General features: G+C 39.2%; 1 protein-coding gene across 1 annotated transcript in view; it reads right to left on the bottom strand.

The window, feature by feature from the left end:
• Positions 1-17,870, bottom strand: part of INTS4 (integrator complex subunit 4) — a 115,737-nt gene that overhangs the window by 6,667 nt on the left and 91,200 nt on the right. Inside the window, exons 17-22 of the mRNA XM_007455300.1 lie at positions 15,687-15,780; positions 12,529-12,609; positions 10,559-10,689; positions 4,635-4,694; positions 2,707-2,866; positions 2,338-2,481 (exon numbers count right to left, since the gene is read on the bottom strand). Coding sequence (XP_007455362.1) covers positions 2,338-2,481; positions 2,707-2,866; positions 4,635-4,694; positions 10,559-10,689; positions 12,529-12,609; positions 15,687-15,780 — 670 coding nt within the window. The remainder of the gene's footprint in view (positions 1-2,337; positions 2,482-2,706; positions 2,867-4,634; positions 4,695-10,558; positions 10,690-12,528; positions 12,610-15,686; positions 15,781-17,870) is intronic.

The raw sequence follows: 17,870 nt of genomic DNA, 5'->3' as shown, positions 1-17,870 counted from the left end.
TTAAGTATACTGCAGAATGTTTTTACAGTAGCCAAAATTGGAAATAACCCTGTAGGGGAGAAAAATTAATTTCCCCTGTACCCTTCTAGGTTCTTGGCTGAGATCCTGCTATAATAAAAGGCAGATTAATAGGAGAAAAACAAACAGAAGTTAATAACAAATATGTCTCCTCTATATAAGGAAGAGACCTAGGAAAACTGAGTAACTCCCTGAAACTAACCAAGCCATCACCTTAAATACCATATTCAGCTAAAAACAAAAGAAAGATGTTGAAGAGGAAGGGAGCCTGTTATGGGAGGTTATCAGGTAAAACACAATAATCAAGGGTACGAGTGTTATGCAAATTTAAGTTGGCATAGTCTTCACTGATGAGTTCCTAGAGATTTAGTCTTGCTTCCCTTTCTGGTACTGAGAGGGAGATACCTTACAAATGGAGATTTCCCTTATAAATGTAAATTTCCCTCACAAAAGGGCAATTCTACTCTGTTTCCAGTCTACAGCCTCTCAAAAATAATCATCCCAAAATAATCCTTAGGCCAAAAAGGCTTATTTTGGGGTGGTGCATTATGTTCCCCTTCATTCCTGCCCCTTCATTGAAACTTCTAAGAAGCTTCACAATCCAGAAGCTAAGTCAGTAGATCGGTCCATTATCTCACTGAACCAGTCTCTTAGTCTTTCTTTCTTTTTTTTTTTTTTTAATCTTTATTTTCTTCATTTATTTCGTTGGTTGGTTGTGCTGGGTCTTAGTTGCAGCAGGCGGGTTCCTTAGTTGTGGCTCGCGGGCTCCTTAGTTGCAGTACGTGGGCTCCTTATGTAACAGAGAAGAGCCAAATCTGGCTACATGTTGGACCTGTTCCTTTTACTTTAACCTTTGCTTTCCCGCTCTTGTTCACTAAAAGGATACTGTCTATACATAATGGCCTGCCTCGGGGAACCCTGTCCCTCTGCCTGAATGTTAAACCAAAGTGCCTTTGTTGGGGGAAGCAACCCGACCCTGTCCACCTGTGGATGGCTGCAAGAAAGAAGAAATTAACACATCCCCTCCCTGAGGCTAGCCATTCCAGGGGACATTTGCAAAACTTATGGCCTTTTTACTTTACTTCCTCACCTCCTCCCCCTCTCTGTTCTATAAAAGAAACTGGCATCCAAACCCAGATAAGATGGTTTTTCAGAGACACTAGTCTGCCGGCTTTCCGAATAAAGTTGTATTCCTTGCCTCAACACCTCATCTCCCGATTCACTGGCCTGTAGTGCAGTGAGCAGAGCGAGCTTGAACTCAGTTACACTTAGTTGCAGCAGGTGGGCTCCTTGGTTGCGGCATGCGGCTCCCTAGTTGAGGCACGCGAACTCTTAGTTGCGGCATGCATGTGGGATCTAGTTCCCTGACCAGGGATCAAACCCAGGCCCCCTGCATTGGGAGCACGGAGTCTTATCCACTGCACCGCTAGGGAAGTCCCAGTCTCTTAGTCTTGAGAATAGATCAGGTTATTTTAAAAGTTAGGTCTCATTTTAGGAGGCAGTGCTGCAAGTGGCTCCCAAAGTTAGATCTATGTTGTGTGAGCAATCAGGATTTAATAAGAGGCCATAACATTTTTAATTCATCCTGTGCCTGTCGGAACTGATGACTGAACTTCTGTTTTACAACTGCCTGTCCATTTGTCTGTCTCTCACTGAAACTAAGTATCCTCAGGGCATGAATTCTGACATGCTTGCCTAGCACTTAGCATGTACAGTAGAGTAAGCATGGATGGATGGAAGGTAGGGAAGGAGGGAGGGAGGGAGGGGGTGTAAATGGGTAGGACTCTTAGTGGGGCTTAACTACTGACTGTTAAATTGCTTAGTGTCTATACTGCATCTCTCCTGTCTCTCTAGTACATCTATCTAACTTGGAAAGAATACTCCCTAGTGACTACTTTTTCCCACCCATAAACTGTATTAACCAAGCTGACCCACCCACAACTGGAAAAGGACTTATTACAGTTTGCTTATAGCCCTGAAAATACCAAGTCTTAACTTCACATTATAAGAACAGAAGCGGCCCTGTCATTTAGTGAACCCTTACTGGGGACCAGGAACTTTATACACATCACTTCATTTCAATGTCAACTATTCCTATTTGTCAGGTGCAGAATCTAAGGTTCAGAGTTTAAAGTAACTTCCTCCAGACCATACTCAGCAGTAGAGCTGGGATTCACGCCCAGGCTCTTGTCCATAAAAACTTATCTCTTCTCTCTCCCCAGTTTCTGTCCCTCAGGTAGAGATTACAGGGGTGCTAAAGTTAAAAGTTCCAACACAAAGTCAGTTTAGAAGCTCCATGGGAACCAAAACCTGACAGACCTGGACCTTCACAGTGCTCTGAGGATCCTGCACATGTTCCAGGGTTGCATCGACATCCAGGGCCACCACCAACCCAGATGTAAACCGCAAAGGGTTGTCTGACTCGCCCGCTGGCTCAATAATGGTGGCTGAGGCTTTATGGATCTGTAAGCAAGAAGAAAATACGATTCTAAAGCCAGGTCATCTCTGGGTAACAAAACATGATCCTTGCCTTTCTGTCTCCTTATCTAATGGGAGGACATATGTTAGTCAGTCAGAGGAAAGGCCCTAACCCAGCTCCTCCACTGGTCAAAGAAGATCACCAAAATGAGCAGTTTTGGATGCTCTCTGGATGGATTTCGCCTAAAGGGGAATGACACAGACACTGACCTGCTCTGGAAGGGGGAGGTGTAGGAAGGTACTCTGCCGCAGCATGGTATGTAGAATTTTGACCACTTCTGCAGGTTTGGATGTCATGAGTCGGGGCATGAGGTCAAGAAGTTTATCCACAAAGCTGTCCTGCAGGTGGGGCAAATCAGCGATGAAACACCTGAAGGAACAAACAGAAGCAACTATGCATTCATTCACCACAGGCTGAGCCCCAAACTTCTGCCAAGCCCTGAGGTAGGAAAAGTGATGAACTGGAGGAGTTCATGGTTACCGAGGAAAGCCATGCACCTATGTAATTATGCTGTAGTGACATGACCATCATAACAGCATTGCTTATTAAATACCTATATATGCCAGGCATCCTCTTAAGTGTTTTACACTATCTTATTTAATCCTCCCAGTAGTCCTGTGCATTGTCAGAATTATTATTGTCATATTACAGATTCATTAATTAATATAACAAGTATGTTTTTAGGCCTTACCAAGTATGATTCTAGACACTGGGGACATTACACTGAGCAAAAGAGAAGAAAAAGCCTGTCTTAATGGAGCATCACTGATAGGAACATTGAGATTCAGAGAGGATAATGTTGTACTGAGGCTTAAAAAAAGTTAAAACTTACTCCCAGCTCTGAATGATTCCACAGTACTCTGCTTTGTAGAAAGAGATAGTCAAAAAATATTTCACTGAGGGGTGATATCATGATGTACAGGGACTCAGAGGATGAATTAATAAAGAATGTGCAGCTCTTAACAAAAGATCCTCATCTGTAGCACATCAGAGCTGTCACCTTTCCAAAAATCTCTCCAACCCAACTGTGCAAAAACAGACTCTCCACCTTAAAGAATCTAAAACCATGTCTAACTAAATCAGTTTGCTGTACACCAGAAACATACACAACATTGTAAACCAACTATACTTCAATTAAAAAAAAATCTAAAACCAAAAGTAAGGCATGGACTTCGTAGAGATTTGAAGTCAGGATCTAAAGAGTCAAGCTATATTGTATCATTTACTAGAGAGCAGCTCCTATTGGTGAAGAGTAGTATTGCAACTCAGCCCTATAGGAAGCCATCATCACCCAAATGAAAAAAGCCTGAAAAGTGTAGAGTCATACAAACCTGTAGAGTCAGGTTTGGTAAAGTTCATGGGGGTAGAAGCAAGGAGTGAAAAAAATGAAATATTAGACTTAATAAATATTAGATTTTAAAATCCTATAAATGCCTTCTTCCCAGTATTGTATCTCCAGCATAACACAAGTCACAGTCGAGGTCACTACCTCGACCCCCACTGTTTCACCAAGCCTTCCACTCATCGACTGCATCTGTTTTAGCTGATTTACTTCATAATGAATCCTGAGAAAACATATCTATACTACAAAATAAAAGCTACCTATAGAATGATGGAACAATTTTTGTAGATTAGAGAGAAATACGCAAGTTTAAGAACCATGGTGAAAAAAAATAGACAAGTTGTGATTTTTCAACAAGAGTTTGAGTTTTCCCACATAATATTTGTCTTTTTCTGGCCCAGATGAGTGCTAAATCAAAAAAATTCCTGATGTTTTTATTATTATGTTGTATGTTTAGTTAACTTAAGAAGTTTATGTAACAGTAAAGAAAATACAGTTATCTCTCAGTATCTGTGGTGGATTGGTTCCAGGACCCCTTGCAAATACCAAAATCCACGGATGCTCAAGTCCTTTATATAAAATGGAATAATACAGTCGAACCCTCCATATCCATGAATGCAGAACCCATGGATACTGAGAGCCACCTGTATACAAATTAGGGCACACTGCATGTATCATAATAGCTTGGCTGCATGGGCTAAACCAAAGATTCTGGCCTGTGATTGCTCGTTTCCCTATAAGTACAATCTCTACATAACGAAGATTTAATAAGCTAGAAGGTGATGAAATACTTACCTCTGAAAAAAGTCCACTTCCTGTAAAAATTTTTCACACATCCCAAATAAGGGGTCAACTCTGTAGAAAAGAAAAAATAACAAAACAAAACAAACAAAAACCCATGTAATTTGCTTGTGAAATCTGAGAACTGAGGAGTAAAGACCAAAGTTCCAGAAACCTGAGCCCACAAGAAAAGACGATGAGCATATTATACTATAAAAATTATCTGTAAGAGAAATAGAGGACTCCTAATGGACCTAGGGGGAAATATTTGCCAGGATCCCAAGACCTAATTAAAACACTGCAGTGCCCATTAGGCTCAATGTACATTCAAAATCAAAGACTATCACAGGCCACACTTGGCACCAGATTCAGTAAGGATATAGGACAGGAGCACAGCTTACAGGCAGTGCAATGTCATATTCCTCCTCTGCAGGAGTCCTTGCAGCAGCCCATTCAACCATCTACATAGCTGTCTGGGAGCTCTGACCTTGCCACTGACAGCTCAGGTTCAAGGAGATGAGATCTACATCAGATGAATGTGGAGACCATCTTCACTTAGAAGCCTCATGCTCCATAGATGCTAATATCTCTTGAAGTAATCCAAAGGCATACCTTCCAGGGTCCCCACAGGGGTATGCTCAGTTACAAGAATCACTGCATTCAATGAAGCCCAAAGCTATGGTGTCTGCATTAGGTAATTATAGTTCACTGACAGTTCCTTCTAGTCTACATGTAATTTTCTCAGAGATCATTTTTACCATAGCAGTGTCACCTAGTAGTAGAGCTGATGCGATCAGCTTTCCAGGGAATAGATCTGGAAACCAAAGGTCAAATTCTCATGCAGAAGGGGAAAAAGTTTTGTTACTACTTTGCACACAGACACAGACTATATGCTTTCTTCTCTATCTTGGCTTCTTTGGTCCTGTAGTACTTAGAGTATTTCATTTCTGTAAAAACTTAAATGTATACCTAAATAAGCCAGGCAACATGCCAGGCCAATATAACTTACTAATCACACAACAGATTTTTCCTTTGATCTTTATGCATTTTATTTCTTTTAATTTCTGCAGGGAATGTTCCACTCATTTTCATTAATATATTATTAGTTGAAGGAGTAAAGTTCCAGTGAAGAAAAAACAAATACTCTTTCCTTATATAAAAACATGTGAGAGAATGGTATCAAGGTTCTTTTATATTCTTTTTTTTTAATGTATATTTTTATTTTTTTGGCTGTGTTGGGTCTTCGTTTCTGTGCGAGGGCTTTCTCTAGTTGTGGCAAGCGGGGGCTGCTCTTCATCACAGTGTGCGGGCCTCTCACTATCGCGGCCTCTGTTGTTGCGGAGCACAGGCTCCAGACGCGCAGGCTCAGTAGTTGTGGCGCACGGGCTTAGCTGCTCTGCAGCATGTGGGATCTTCCCAGACCAGGGCTCGAGCCCGTGTCCCCTGCATTGGCAGACAGATTCTCAACCACTGCGCCACCAGGGAAGCCCGGTATCAAGGTTCTTAATAACCGAGTCAAGTTTTTCTACTAAACTGTAAGCTCCATGAGAGGAGGGACTTTGTATCATTCATCATGTATTTCCTGACACAAGCAGCTATGCAATAAATATTTGTTGAATGGATAAATGATAAATGGCAGATGGAAATGTACTCTACAACTAACAATAAATTGAATTATTTTCCTAAAAAGCAGGTAGCACTTGAAACTTTCTTAACTCTGACAAACTGCTAGATGTGGAACTGAAATTTGCTGGTGAGGTTAACCAACCAAAGACCACCTAGGATGAGAGGGCTGGAAGGGAGAACTCCAGCTAAGCAGAGACTGAAATGAAAGCAATTTGGCCAAGTAGCACCTTTTTTGGCTTGCTCACATACAACCAACTTGGAGAATTTCCAAGCAGTAAAATACAAAAAGATTTGGGAACTCTTCCCCAACTCCCAAACAGAGTAGGTGGCCTCACCTACGTGGTACGTATATGAAGTAGGCCTCTAGCACTAAGAACCCCCACTTTCAATGTAAGAGTGAGGCCCACTACAGGAAACCAAACGTTGACCTATAACTGTTGGGGAAGCCTATACCAGTTACCAATTTAAACTAGTCTAAACTTTCACTTATAAGTATTCAAAGACAATGAAAAATTATTAGATGTTATAAGGATGATAAGGAGCTGTAAAGGAGACCAAGCAGACCTCAATGAGGTAATGTCAAGGGAAGAAAGCCCAGAAAGCTTTTTTTAAAATTCTAATGAACAACCTGATTAAGATTTAAGAGGAGATTTGAAAGGATATCACATTGATAAAGTGAGAAAAACTGCTACAAAAACGGTACACAGAAGAAAGCACACTTGGAAATAATAATGAAATCAACTCAACAACTGAGGAACACTAGAATGAAAAATGATGAAAACTGAAATGGTAAATTAAAAGAGTACGTTGAGGAATTTACTCAGAATGTAAAGTAGAAAAAGAAACTGAAATTATGAGAGAAAAGATAAGATATAGGGAAAATAGATCCAGAAGATACAATATCTAGTATGGCAGACTGGAGTGGATGGAAGAAGCAGTAATTAAAGAAATAATAGAGGGAAAAAAATCCCTGAGATAAAACAGAGCTGAGACTTCGAAGTCCCATTAAAAGTCAGTAAGAATAGTGAAAGGAAACACATAACTAGACATATCCTGATGAAATTTCTTAATTCTAAAAAGAAAAAGAAGGGTTTACAGCTTTGAGCCATGAAAAATAAGCTAACTACAAAGGAAAGAGAACCAGACAGATATCAGACATCCTAACTGTAATACTAAATACTAAAAGGCAACATAGCAATATTAACAGAGTTCTGAAAGAACTCCAATTATGTATGAGAGCAAAAGAAAGGCAGTTTTATTTATGCGAAGTCTCAATGAGTATACTAATATACTTACTCTGAAAAACAATACTAGTGAATGGGTTCCAGTCAGATAAATGGTGAATTAGAACAAGGAATTTTAAAAGGCAATTGTGATACAAAAAGAACAGTGGTGGGTAAGCTGGAGCTAAATTATTTGGATAATGTACTTATAAAGAGTAATGCTATTTTAAGAAAGAAATCTTAAAATAAGAGATACGTTAAAAACCATAATCCAATATATCATACAGCACAGGGAATTATAGCCATTATCTTATAATAACTTTTAATGGAGTATAATCTGTAAAAATACTGAATCACTATGCTGTACACCTGAAACTAATATTGTATACCAACTATACTTCAATTTAAAAAAAGAACAATCTGGGCTTCCCTGGTGGCTCAGTGGTTGAGAGTCTGCCTGCCCATGCAGGGGACAGGGGTCCGCACCCCGGTCCGGGAGGATCCCGCATGCCGTGGAGCAGCTGGGCCCGTGAGCCAAGGCCACTGGGCCTGGGCGTCCAGGGCCTGTGCTCCGCGGTGGGAGGGGCCACAGCAGTGAGAGGCCCGCGTACCACACAAAAAAAGAACAATCTGAAACTAAATTCTAAATTATTTAACAGCATGAAACAATCAAATAAAAATACACTAAAACTTTCATTTTGATTAGATGTGGTCTTGATACAGATGATCATAAATTCTATTTTTTAATGCTGAAAAATATAAGGTCAATCTGTTTATTAAAAATATAAGGGTAGGGATTCCCTGGTGGCGCAGTGGTTAAGAATCCACCAGCCAGTGTAGGGGACACAGGTTCGAGCCCTGGTCCGGGAAGGTCCCACATGTTGTGGAGCAACTACACCCATGTGCCACAACTACTGAGCCTGTGCTCTAGAGCCCGTGCTCTGCAACAAAGAGAAGCCACTACAATGAGAAGCCCATGCACCGCAACGAAGAGTAGCCCCTGCTCGCTGCAAAAAGAAAGCCCGTGCACAGCAACAAGGACCCAACACAGCCAAAAATAAAAAAAATTATATATATATATGAGTAAAAATACTATTTATACAACTAAAATGAGCTAACATTTGTCAAGTGTTTACTCTTAATGTGTCAGGCAGTATTTTAAGGGCTTTACATATAATAATTCAATAATCCTTACAATAACCCTATGACAGAGAGGCAAGTACTATTATTATCCCAGTTTAACTTATGGGAAATAAACTGAGACAGAAGTTCTTAAGTAACTTGTCCAAGGTCACTAAGTTTGCAAATGGTGGAGTCAAGATCTGAATCAAAGCAATGAGGCACCCCAGCCCTCTTAATCATTATGTTCTACTGCCTCTCACTTAAATAGGTTAAAATTAGGGTACAGAACTTTCAAACCCCTGGAAGAAGAAAGAAACAAAACAATCAAAAATTTCCAGCAAAAATCAAGGAAAAAGAAAAAGAAGCAGGTATGCATACAAACGGAAAATATAAAATAATATAGCATGAGTAAACACCAAATATATTGGAATCTTTATACAATGACATGGAAATACGAAATATTATATTGTTGGATGAAATAAAAATATGGCAGAACAGCCAACTATATTATGATTCGATTTATGCTAATACACACATTTATAATCTACACTTTTAGTCATTTGTTTTACAAGGGGTAGATTACCAGAGAACAGAATGTTCACTTAATCTACAATATTTAAATTTTTACAATAATCATACATAAACTGAAAAAGATATTTTCTTTAAATAAAAATGTGTAGGGCTTCCCTGGTGGTGCAGTGGTTGAGAGTCCGCCTGCCGATGCAGGGGACACGGGTTCGTGACCCGGTCTGGGAAGATCCCACATGCCACGGAGCAGCTGGGCCCGTGAGCCATGGCCACTGAGCCTGTGTGTCTGGAGCCTGTGCTCCGCAATGGGAGAGGCCACAACAGTGAGAGGCCCACGTACCGCAAAAAAAAAAAAAAAAAGTGTAGATGCCAACACAAGCACCTATCTTTTCTCAGCTGTGACAGGCACATAGCAGGAATTAATCATTTGTTAAATGAATGTATGGCTATCTCTAAGATTAAATCACTACCTGAGTTTATCAGGTCGCTATCAAGATAAGCAAAGAAATAAAATAATACAATGTTCCTTTTAATGTATTTTTCAGTGCTTACTTAAACACTCATATTTATTTCTCTACACTATTTTTAGGCTGACACAACTGGTGGACTGAGCATCAGATGTGTCTCCTGTCTGATAACGAGTTTCCTAAGTACTATATTATATTAAATCCGTGGTGCCATTATTCTTAAGATGCACATTTATTTTATGAAACACCAAGAAACAAAAACACTTTCTATCAAACTATGGTACATCATCAAAATATCTGATTTCAGAGAAGTAAAATTTTTAAATGTGCATTTTAGAATCAATGAAATATAGCAATTCTCATTATCAGAAAGTCTAACAGCTACAATTACAATGAGCTCTTACTATGTACTAAGTACCATGCTAAGTGCTTTTACATGTATTATCCCATTCATTTTTCACGGAAACCCCCTGAGATAGATGCTGTCATGGTTCTCATTTTACAGACAGGAAAACAAGGCACAGAGAGGCTAAAAAAACCTGTCTGTAATCAAACAACAAGTAAGTAGAGAGGTCAGGATTTGAACAAAGTAGTCTCACAGCACCATACATTCTCATAATTTGTCTTTACTGCCTAAGATAGAGCACTAGTTCCATCAGAAGAGAAAAAAGTGGTTCTGGCACTATATTCTTAAAGAAATCTATCAAGGACTATACAGAATGCCTTGTTGCCAGATGAAGCCCTATGTTGTGTTGTAGGCAATGGAGAGCCACCAAAGGGTTTTTCCAGGGATCTAATCTGATCCAAGAATGTAACTTCGAATATCTGAAAAAATGAAGAGCTTGTATATCCCTTAGGTAGTCTTTCCTAAATATTATTTCACGCATCATTAACCTTGGTGAGATCTCTGAATGCAGTTTTAAGTGTCTTTGAAAGGACTCAGCCACCCTTTTTCACCAACCACACATCTTACCCTCGAGCAGTCCGTGCTGTTACTATAAGTTGCAAGGCTTTGGCCTGCAGCCTCATGTGATGGATAATCACCACCTGCTTGTTCTCCACGCCACTATACATGAACTCCATTTTGTAGGTTTCTTCCATGATCTATAAGGAAAAGGTAAGTAATAAGCAGCAAAAATATCATTATAGTCTTACTTAAGAGCAAAGAGCAGCACAGGATTCTAAGTGAAACCAGGTCTGAACAGAGTGCTTTTTTTAATGCCTATGCTTTAATTCTGAACTGAGATTTTTAAGTGCCTATGTTGAGAGAAATTAGTGTAATTTGAGAGAAATTAATATACATGTTGAGAGAATAAATTATTTTGTCAATTAAAAAAACAAACTTCCATCTGGTAATATCATCTTAGTTGATGATATAAAGATATGAAAGTTTATAAACACTGATAAAACTAAAGCACTGCTTGTAACTAAAGCAAATTCACTGTGATGTGGTGGCAAATGAATACGTATGGAAACATAATCCTCAGGAAAAGTCCTAAAGAACTCAGTATTAGGAACCAGTGACCACCTGTTAGCCATCCAGACTGTTCTATGGGCCTGGTCAGAGGGATTTTAGGGAGGGCATCAATGCAGAAAACAATGTCAGTGACCTCAGCTCAAGCCCAGTGCCTCTTAAGCTCTTGCTCTGTTCTATCTAAGTTAGCGACTCCCCCCCCATGATGCTTCCCTTTTCCTTCCCTTTCTTCAATGGGAGGCAAGCAATGATGGCAGGCAGTGATGCTTGCCTCCCATTGAAGGCTTTGGAGTCAGAGCCCTGTCAGCTGTCTTCTACAAATGACAGTAAGATAAGTTTCCTAATTACATGATGCCTCAGTTTCCCTATCTGTAAATGCAGAAGCAACAGCACCAACATCATAAAATTTAAAGGATTAAATGGGGTATGGAAGGTGCTTAGCACAGTAACTGTCACATAGCAATGGTAATTCCTTTCTCTTTCTTCCAGACTACTGCTCCCTGTCTCATCCCTCCCAACATGGCCCATTGGTGGTCTGCTGTCAATAAGTTCTACTCCCCTACAATAAGCCACATGGCAGGTCTAAGAGGGAGTCTAGATAAGATGAGAGATGAAGCAGAGTAGTGGAAAGAAAACAGACTCTGGGTATCAGAGTACCTGAGTTCAAGTCCCTGACTTACTACCTATAGCTCTATGAATATAACCTTGCTGAGCGTTGTTTCATCTGTAAAATGGACTTAATACTTATTCCAACCTAATGGGATTATTATGAGGGCTAATTAAAATAGACTTGAAATCATTTAGTGAACTGTAATGTAACAATCATAGTCACCATCATTATCTTCCTACTGGGTTGTAATTAGTCATATACAGACTTACTATTGGGAAGACATGACCCAGAAGAGTTCACCAAATCCCAATACCCAAGAATGAAGGGAAATTGCTCAAAACTAGAAAGAAATAAACTTAAGGCAAGTAAAATTAAATGCTACTTAATGAACTGAGGAGGAAAAAAAAGACCTTTAAATATTCAAGAGATGGTTAAAGAAAAGAGAAAGAGAGATGTTACAGGCTAAAAATATAAACCACCTCAAAATGAGTTCAGCTACATTTTCAGGTGAAGATTCATGATAGTATTTATTCGATTTTAGTATATCTGACATACAAACTAATAATATTTTAGAACACAAAAGAAATCCTAGAAATCAGGGAGGTTAAGTAACCTGTTCAACACCACCCAACAAATTAGAGGCAGACATGGGAACAGAACCCAAGTCCCCTGACTCTAAAGCCAGTGCTATGTCCCCTAATTATGCTGCTTCTCATACCACTAACTTCTGACACAAGCTGAAAATGGGGAGGCTACAGCAGAGCCTTGTGAAGGCCTCTGACTCTAACTTAGACAACGCAATTTCTGGACAGAGATCTGGACAGAGATCCACCTGAGGAGAAGGCCTCAATAAGCTTACCTGTTTTGCTGCTGCTGAGGCCAAATCACTCTGCTTCAAATACAAAGGGGCAGCCACATTCCACAGCTTTTCCTGCAAGGCCTAACAAATCAGGACAGGACAGAACACAGAGGTCAAAAAGACTGCCATATAATTTGAGACTTAAGTGTCTGTTTTGCTTTGAAAATTTACCGTGAACAAGACTTCCTCTCATTCTTATTCTTTTAGGCCAATAAGCCCTACCTATTATGGACAGAGAGGAGACCAATGATTTGGGCCAAATGAACTCCGCTCCATTCAATTCTTGGCCCAAAGACCCTACGTTCCAGACCAGAGCTTGCAAGCAGAGTGCAGGAGCCATGAAGGCCTCGCCAAGAATGTCCAGGCAAGCCAGGCTTCTGAGGCTCTGGGACCTCCTTGATCCCAGAGTCACTGGACTAACCAGACTGCCTAGACCCTTCTTCCCTGACTTAGTTCCTTTTCCTTTGCTCCATGCTCTCTCTATCCTTTGAACAGCCCCATCACCTTACCAACATACTCGAACAAGAAATCAAGAAGCTTTCCTAGATTCCTCCCTCTCTCAATCTCTGCACATTCAAAACTATCACTTAGGGCTTCCCTGGTGGCGCAGTGGTTGAGACTCCGCCTGCCGATACAGGGGACAGGGGTTCGTGCCCCGGTCCGGGAAGATCCCACATGCCGCGGAGCGGCTGGGCCCATGAGTCATGGCCGCTGAGCCTGTGCGTCTGGAGCCTGTGCTCCGCAAAAGGGAGAGGCCACAACAGTGAGAGGCCCGCGTACAGCAAAAATAAAAAAATAAAAATAAAAAACTATCACTTAGAGCCATGGATTTTACCTTCCATCTCCCTCCTCGCCTATCCATCCATATGGCCATCTCATCTAAACCTCTGCTATAGTCTCTTATTTTCACAGCCTTTCTTAATTACAGACATAATGACATGACAGAAAACCTAGACTAACACTATACAACAGAAATATAACACAAGCCGTGTATGTAATTTTACACTTTATAGTAGCCACATCTTTAAAAGTAAAAAGGTGAAATTAATTTTAATATAATTTATTTAACCCAGTATAAATAAGATATTATTTCACTATGCAATCAATATTTTTTAAATTATTGAGATAGTTTACATTTTTTTCATACTAAGTCTAAGAAATCCAGTGTGTATTTTACACTTACAGTACATCTCAATATGAACATTTATTTTTTTTATATAAATTTATTTATTTTTTATTTATTTATCTTTGGCTGCACTGTGTCTTCACTGATGGGCGTGGGCTTTCTCTAGTTGCGGCGAGTGGGGCTACTCTTCCTTGTGGTGCACGGGCTTCTCACTGCGGTGGCTTCTCTTGTTGTGAAGCACGGGCTCTAGGTGCGTGGGATTCAGTAGTTGTGCCATTTAGGCTCAGTAGTTGTGGCTCGTGGGCTCTAGAGCGCAGGCTCAGTAGTTGTGGTGCACGGGCTTAGCTGCTCCGCGGCACGTGGGATCTTCCCAGACCAGGGATCAAACCCGTGTCCCCTGCACTGGCAGGCGGATTCTTAACCACTGCACCACCAGGGAAGTCCTCAACATGAACATTTAAAGTGCTCAATGGTCACACATACCTAGTGACTACTGTATTTGACAGTGGCAGGTCTAGACTATAGATATAGAAATTGTTTAATAACCTAAATCATACTACCATTAAGAGTTATTGTTTTTGAATATTTGCTTCCAATCACTTCCTATATCCATGTTTTTTTATATAGTTGTAGTCAGAAAGCAGAAGTAATTTTGTGTGCTTCTTTGGGTACATAACATTATGTCATATTTGGTCATGTTCTTATATAATTCTTCATTAAGATCATTACTGCTACAGAATATACTGTTGAGTAGACATGCCACGATTTATTTAGCTCCTCCCCTATTATCAAACACTTGCCTGCCTTGGGTTCTAAGTCTGGGTCCCTTACCTACACTTCTCCTACATGACGCTGAATAAAAAACATAGCTCTGTGTTCTTTTTAGGAGTAATCTCTTCTCTTTTCCCACTAAAGAAAAGTGGATTCTTTTCAAAGGCCTTCTTGTATTCCTATCTAGAAGACAACAAGCCAAGGAGGAAGGAAGAAGACCAACACTGACATGACACTCACTATGTACCAGACACTAGACCAAGGGTTTTCATATGCACTGCTTGCTACCAATCCTTACCTGGGTAGAGTTATTATTAGCCTTGTTTCATAGAAGCTTGGAAAAGCCAAATAACTGTGCAAAGGGACATGAAGGAACTTTCAGGGGTAATGGAAATCTTCTATATCTTAACTGTGGTGGTGCTTACACAGGCATATATATTTGAAAGAATCTATCTAGCCAAATAAGGACTGTTTAAATCCCAACCTACTTCAGTGTACACAATCATCTTCACATGCATACACACACCTACACAACCCTAAGCTCACATATCTTACAGTGGCAAATAATTTCTGACGCCCCCATTTATTCTGACTTTGGTCAAATATCATTAATAACTTTGAAGACTAACCACATTTAGAACTAAAGCCAAGTTAAGTCTTATCAAGTTAGAAGGGCTCTTCTAAATTCTAAGCTTAAATTTATAGCAGAACTCTGCTGCAGAAGCTGAGAGCTATTGAGCTAGTTTAACTGGTTTTCAACTCAGTGAACTGAAACAAACTTTTGGGTACCAATTTTGTGTGTGTATATATATGTACTCTAACTACCTAGTATGAAATGACAGCAAGTCATTAGCTCTTAAGAGCAATGAAATCAACCTTTGACTAATTTGACTCTGACCAAATGAAATCAGCATTTAGAAATATATAAATATATAAAATACAAATGTTTACATAAGATCTTTGCTAATCAAATTATTAAAAAACAATTAAAATCCTTGGATTCTAATGCAAATGGTTATCCAACCTGCTCTAATTATATGATAAAGGAATTCTCTCAAATTAAAAAATTCAAATTCCTATATGAGTTAACAATTCTTTAATTAGAGGCAAATATAATTATACTGCCGAGTACATAATTTCCCCATTGCTAAGCGGTTGCATAAAACCAGTTATTTTTCTACTTATAGCCTCAAACACTGCTAGATCCATTAAACTGCATTCTTAGCCAACACACTCATGAACAAAATGGATTCAAACCAACCTTGATGAGAAGAAGCTGACACCTAAGATAGGTAGCAGAGAAGTCAGCTACTCCTGCCAATTCAGACTGAAGTTCTCCAAGTCTTTGCAGATCCCTGTAGTAAATAAAAACCCAAGCCAAACATAGAATAAGGATAATAACACCAATTAAAGATCATGTCAAAAGCTTTTTACCATTTTATACCCAGTAAATTGGTAAAAAAATTTTAAATGACAGCACTCAATGCTGAAGTGGTTATAATGAAACTGTTTCACTTACACTTTGATAGTTTAAGCTGCTATAATTCTTCTGGAAAACAAAACTGTACTACGTTATAAAAGTCACACATATAGTCAAAAGTTCTGATCAGTAGCTTCATGCAAAGAAGTAATTGTAAGGGAACATTCAACAGAAATGAAATGCTTTAGGCCCCACAATATTCATTGTTATGTGGACTGTTATAGCAAAACCCAGTAACTACTTAAATATTCAATGGTAGGGGAATTATTAAATAAATTACTGTACATACAGTCAATGGAATATTCTACAACCATTAAAATATAATATGGTAATAAGGTATATGATCTCAACTATGTAAAAACTATATATATATATATATATATATATATATATATACACACACACACACACACACACATATATGAAATATGAGAAAAACAGAGCAACCTGTTTTCTAGATAGAGATATTAGGGTGTTTTTTTAGTGCCTTCTCCTAACTATGCTTTATTTTCCAAGGGTTTTATACAATCGGTAAGTATGTTTTATATCATCAGAAAAAAAATTTTAAGGTATCATAGTGGGCTCCATTGGCTGCCTACCTAGTTAGTAATTTTCCACTTTTTCCTTACTAAGTGAACCCTGATTTTGTTCAAGAGAAGGTAACCCAAACCTAGTTCCACGTAGAGTCCGACTGGACTAAGCTAATTAGCACACATCATCTTCCTGGTTAGGTCACCTAAGTTGGCCTATGAGTCCTAATGGAAGAACTTACATTCAATGCTTGAAGCAGGTCTGATGGTGGTCTATGAATCACTCATACTCTCGTTCTCTTTCTCTCTCTCTGTCTCTCTCTCTCACTAGACTGAACAAGAATGTTTTATAGTCCTGATTACCACTGGCAGTCATACTGTAACTCTACAAGAAAAAAAGCCTTGTGATAAAGCAAATGTTGAGCACAAGAAAAATCCAAAGAGAGACAGAAACTGGGTCCTTAATGATATAAATGAACTACTTAACCATACCATACTAAGAAATGCCTCTGATTTCTGTTCATATGAAGAAATAAATAGCCATTATAAGTTAATTTGAGATAAGGTTTTCTGATATTCACAATTAAAGCATGCTAACTGGATATAGGTATAGACAAAGTGATTGCAATCATATTAAATACATCTGCCTGTGGACAAGAGAACAGAAAGTGGTACACACACATAAAATAGTTGTGTTCAGGGCTGGGACTACTGATTTGAAACATTTAATTTTTTTTAATAGGTTATACATACCTAGCTATAGAATTACACCAATAAGGAATAGAATTCAAAAGATACTAAAGGACAGACAATTAAATTAGTCCACTTTCCTATACCTGTGTGCTGCTAACCAGTAATCTTTTCCAGAGGCAACTACCATACCAGTTTCTTTTAAATTCTTTTGGAAATATGCTACACATCTACAAAAAGTAATGTTTTTCTTTTCTTTCTTCTTTTTTGGGGAGGAGAGAGAGGGAGAATGAGAGAGAGTGCGAGCAAGCACGCTAACAATCTCAGAAAAAATTCGTAGAAAGCTGCTTGGTTTTTTAATGTCATATCAAAATTTCACATAGAAATGGTAACTGTGGGAAGCCTAAAGATCTGGCTCATGAGGGAAGTTAACTGTTTCAGGGCTGGGATACTATATCAGGTTTCATAGCAGCCTGTACAAAACTGTCCATTGGACTAAGCCCCTCCCTCTTATTTCAGGCAACTTTCTGAGAGCTAATACTGCCTCCTGAGAACCTTGATACAAGAAAGGAGATGCCCTGGAAAGGGGCAAAAATGAACTATTTCCAAAGTGACTGAAGAAATTAGGGTCTGTGGCTTATATACCGACTCTTTTGAGTTTTGGTGATTTGAGCTAATCCCGGAGAGCCTGCTCATGTGTGGGAATCAAGCACAATAAAAGGCAAGACCCTGTACCAGCTAACCA

This window comes from Lipotes vexillifer, unplaced genomic scaffold, assembly GCF_000442215.2.
Source record: "Lipotes vexillifer unplaced genomic scaffold, Lipotes_vexillifer_v1.1 scaffold276, whole genome shotgun sequence".
Classification (NCBI taxonomy): domain Eukaryota; kingdom Metazoa; phylum Chordata; class Mammalia; order Artiodactyla; family Lipotidae; genus Lipotes; species Lipotes vexillifer.
The sequence above is the reverse complement of the archived record's forward strand: the minus strand, read 5'-3'. Positions and strand labels throughout refer to the sequence as shown.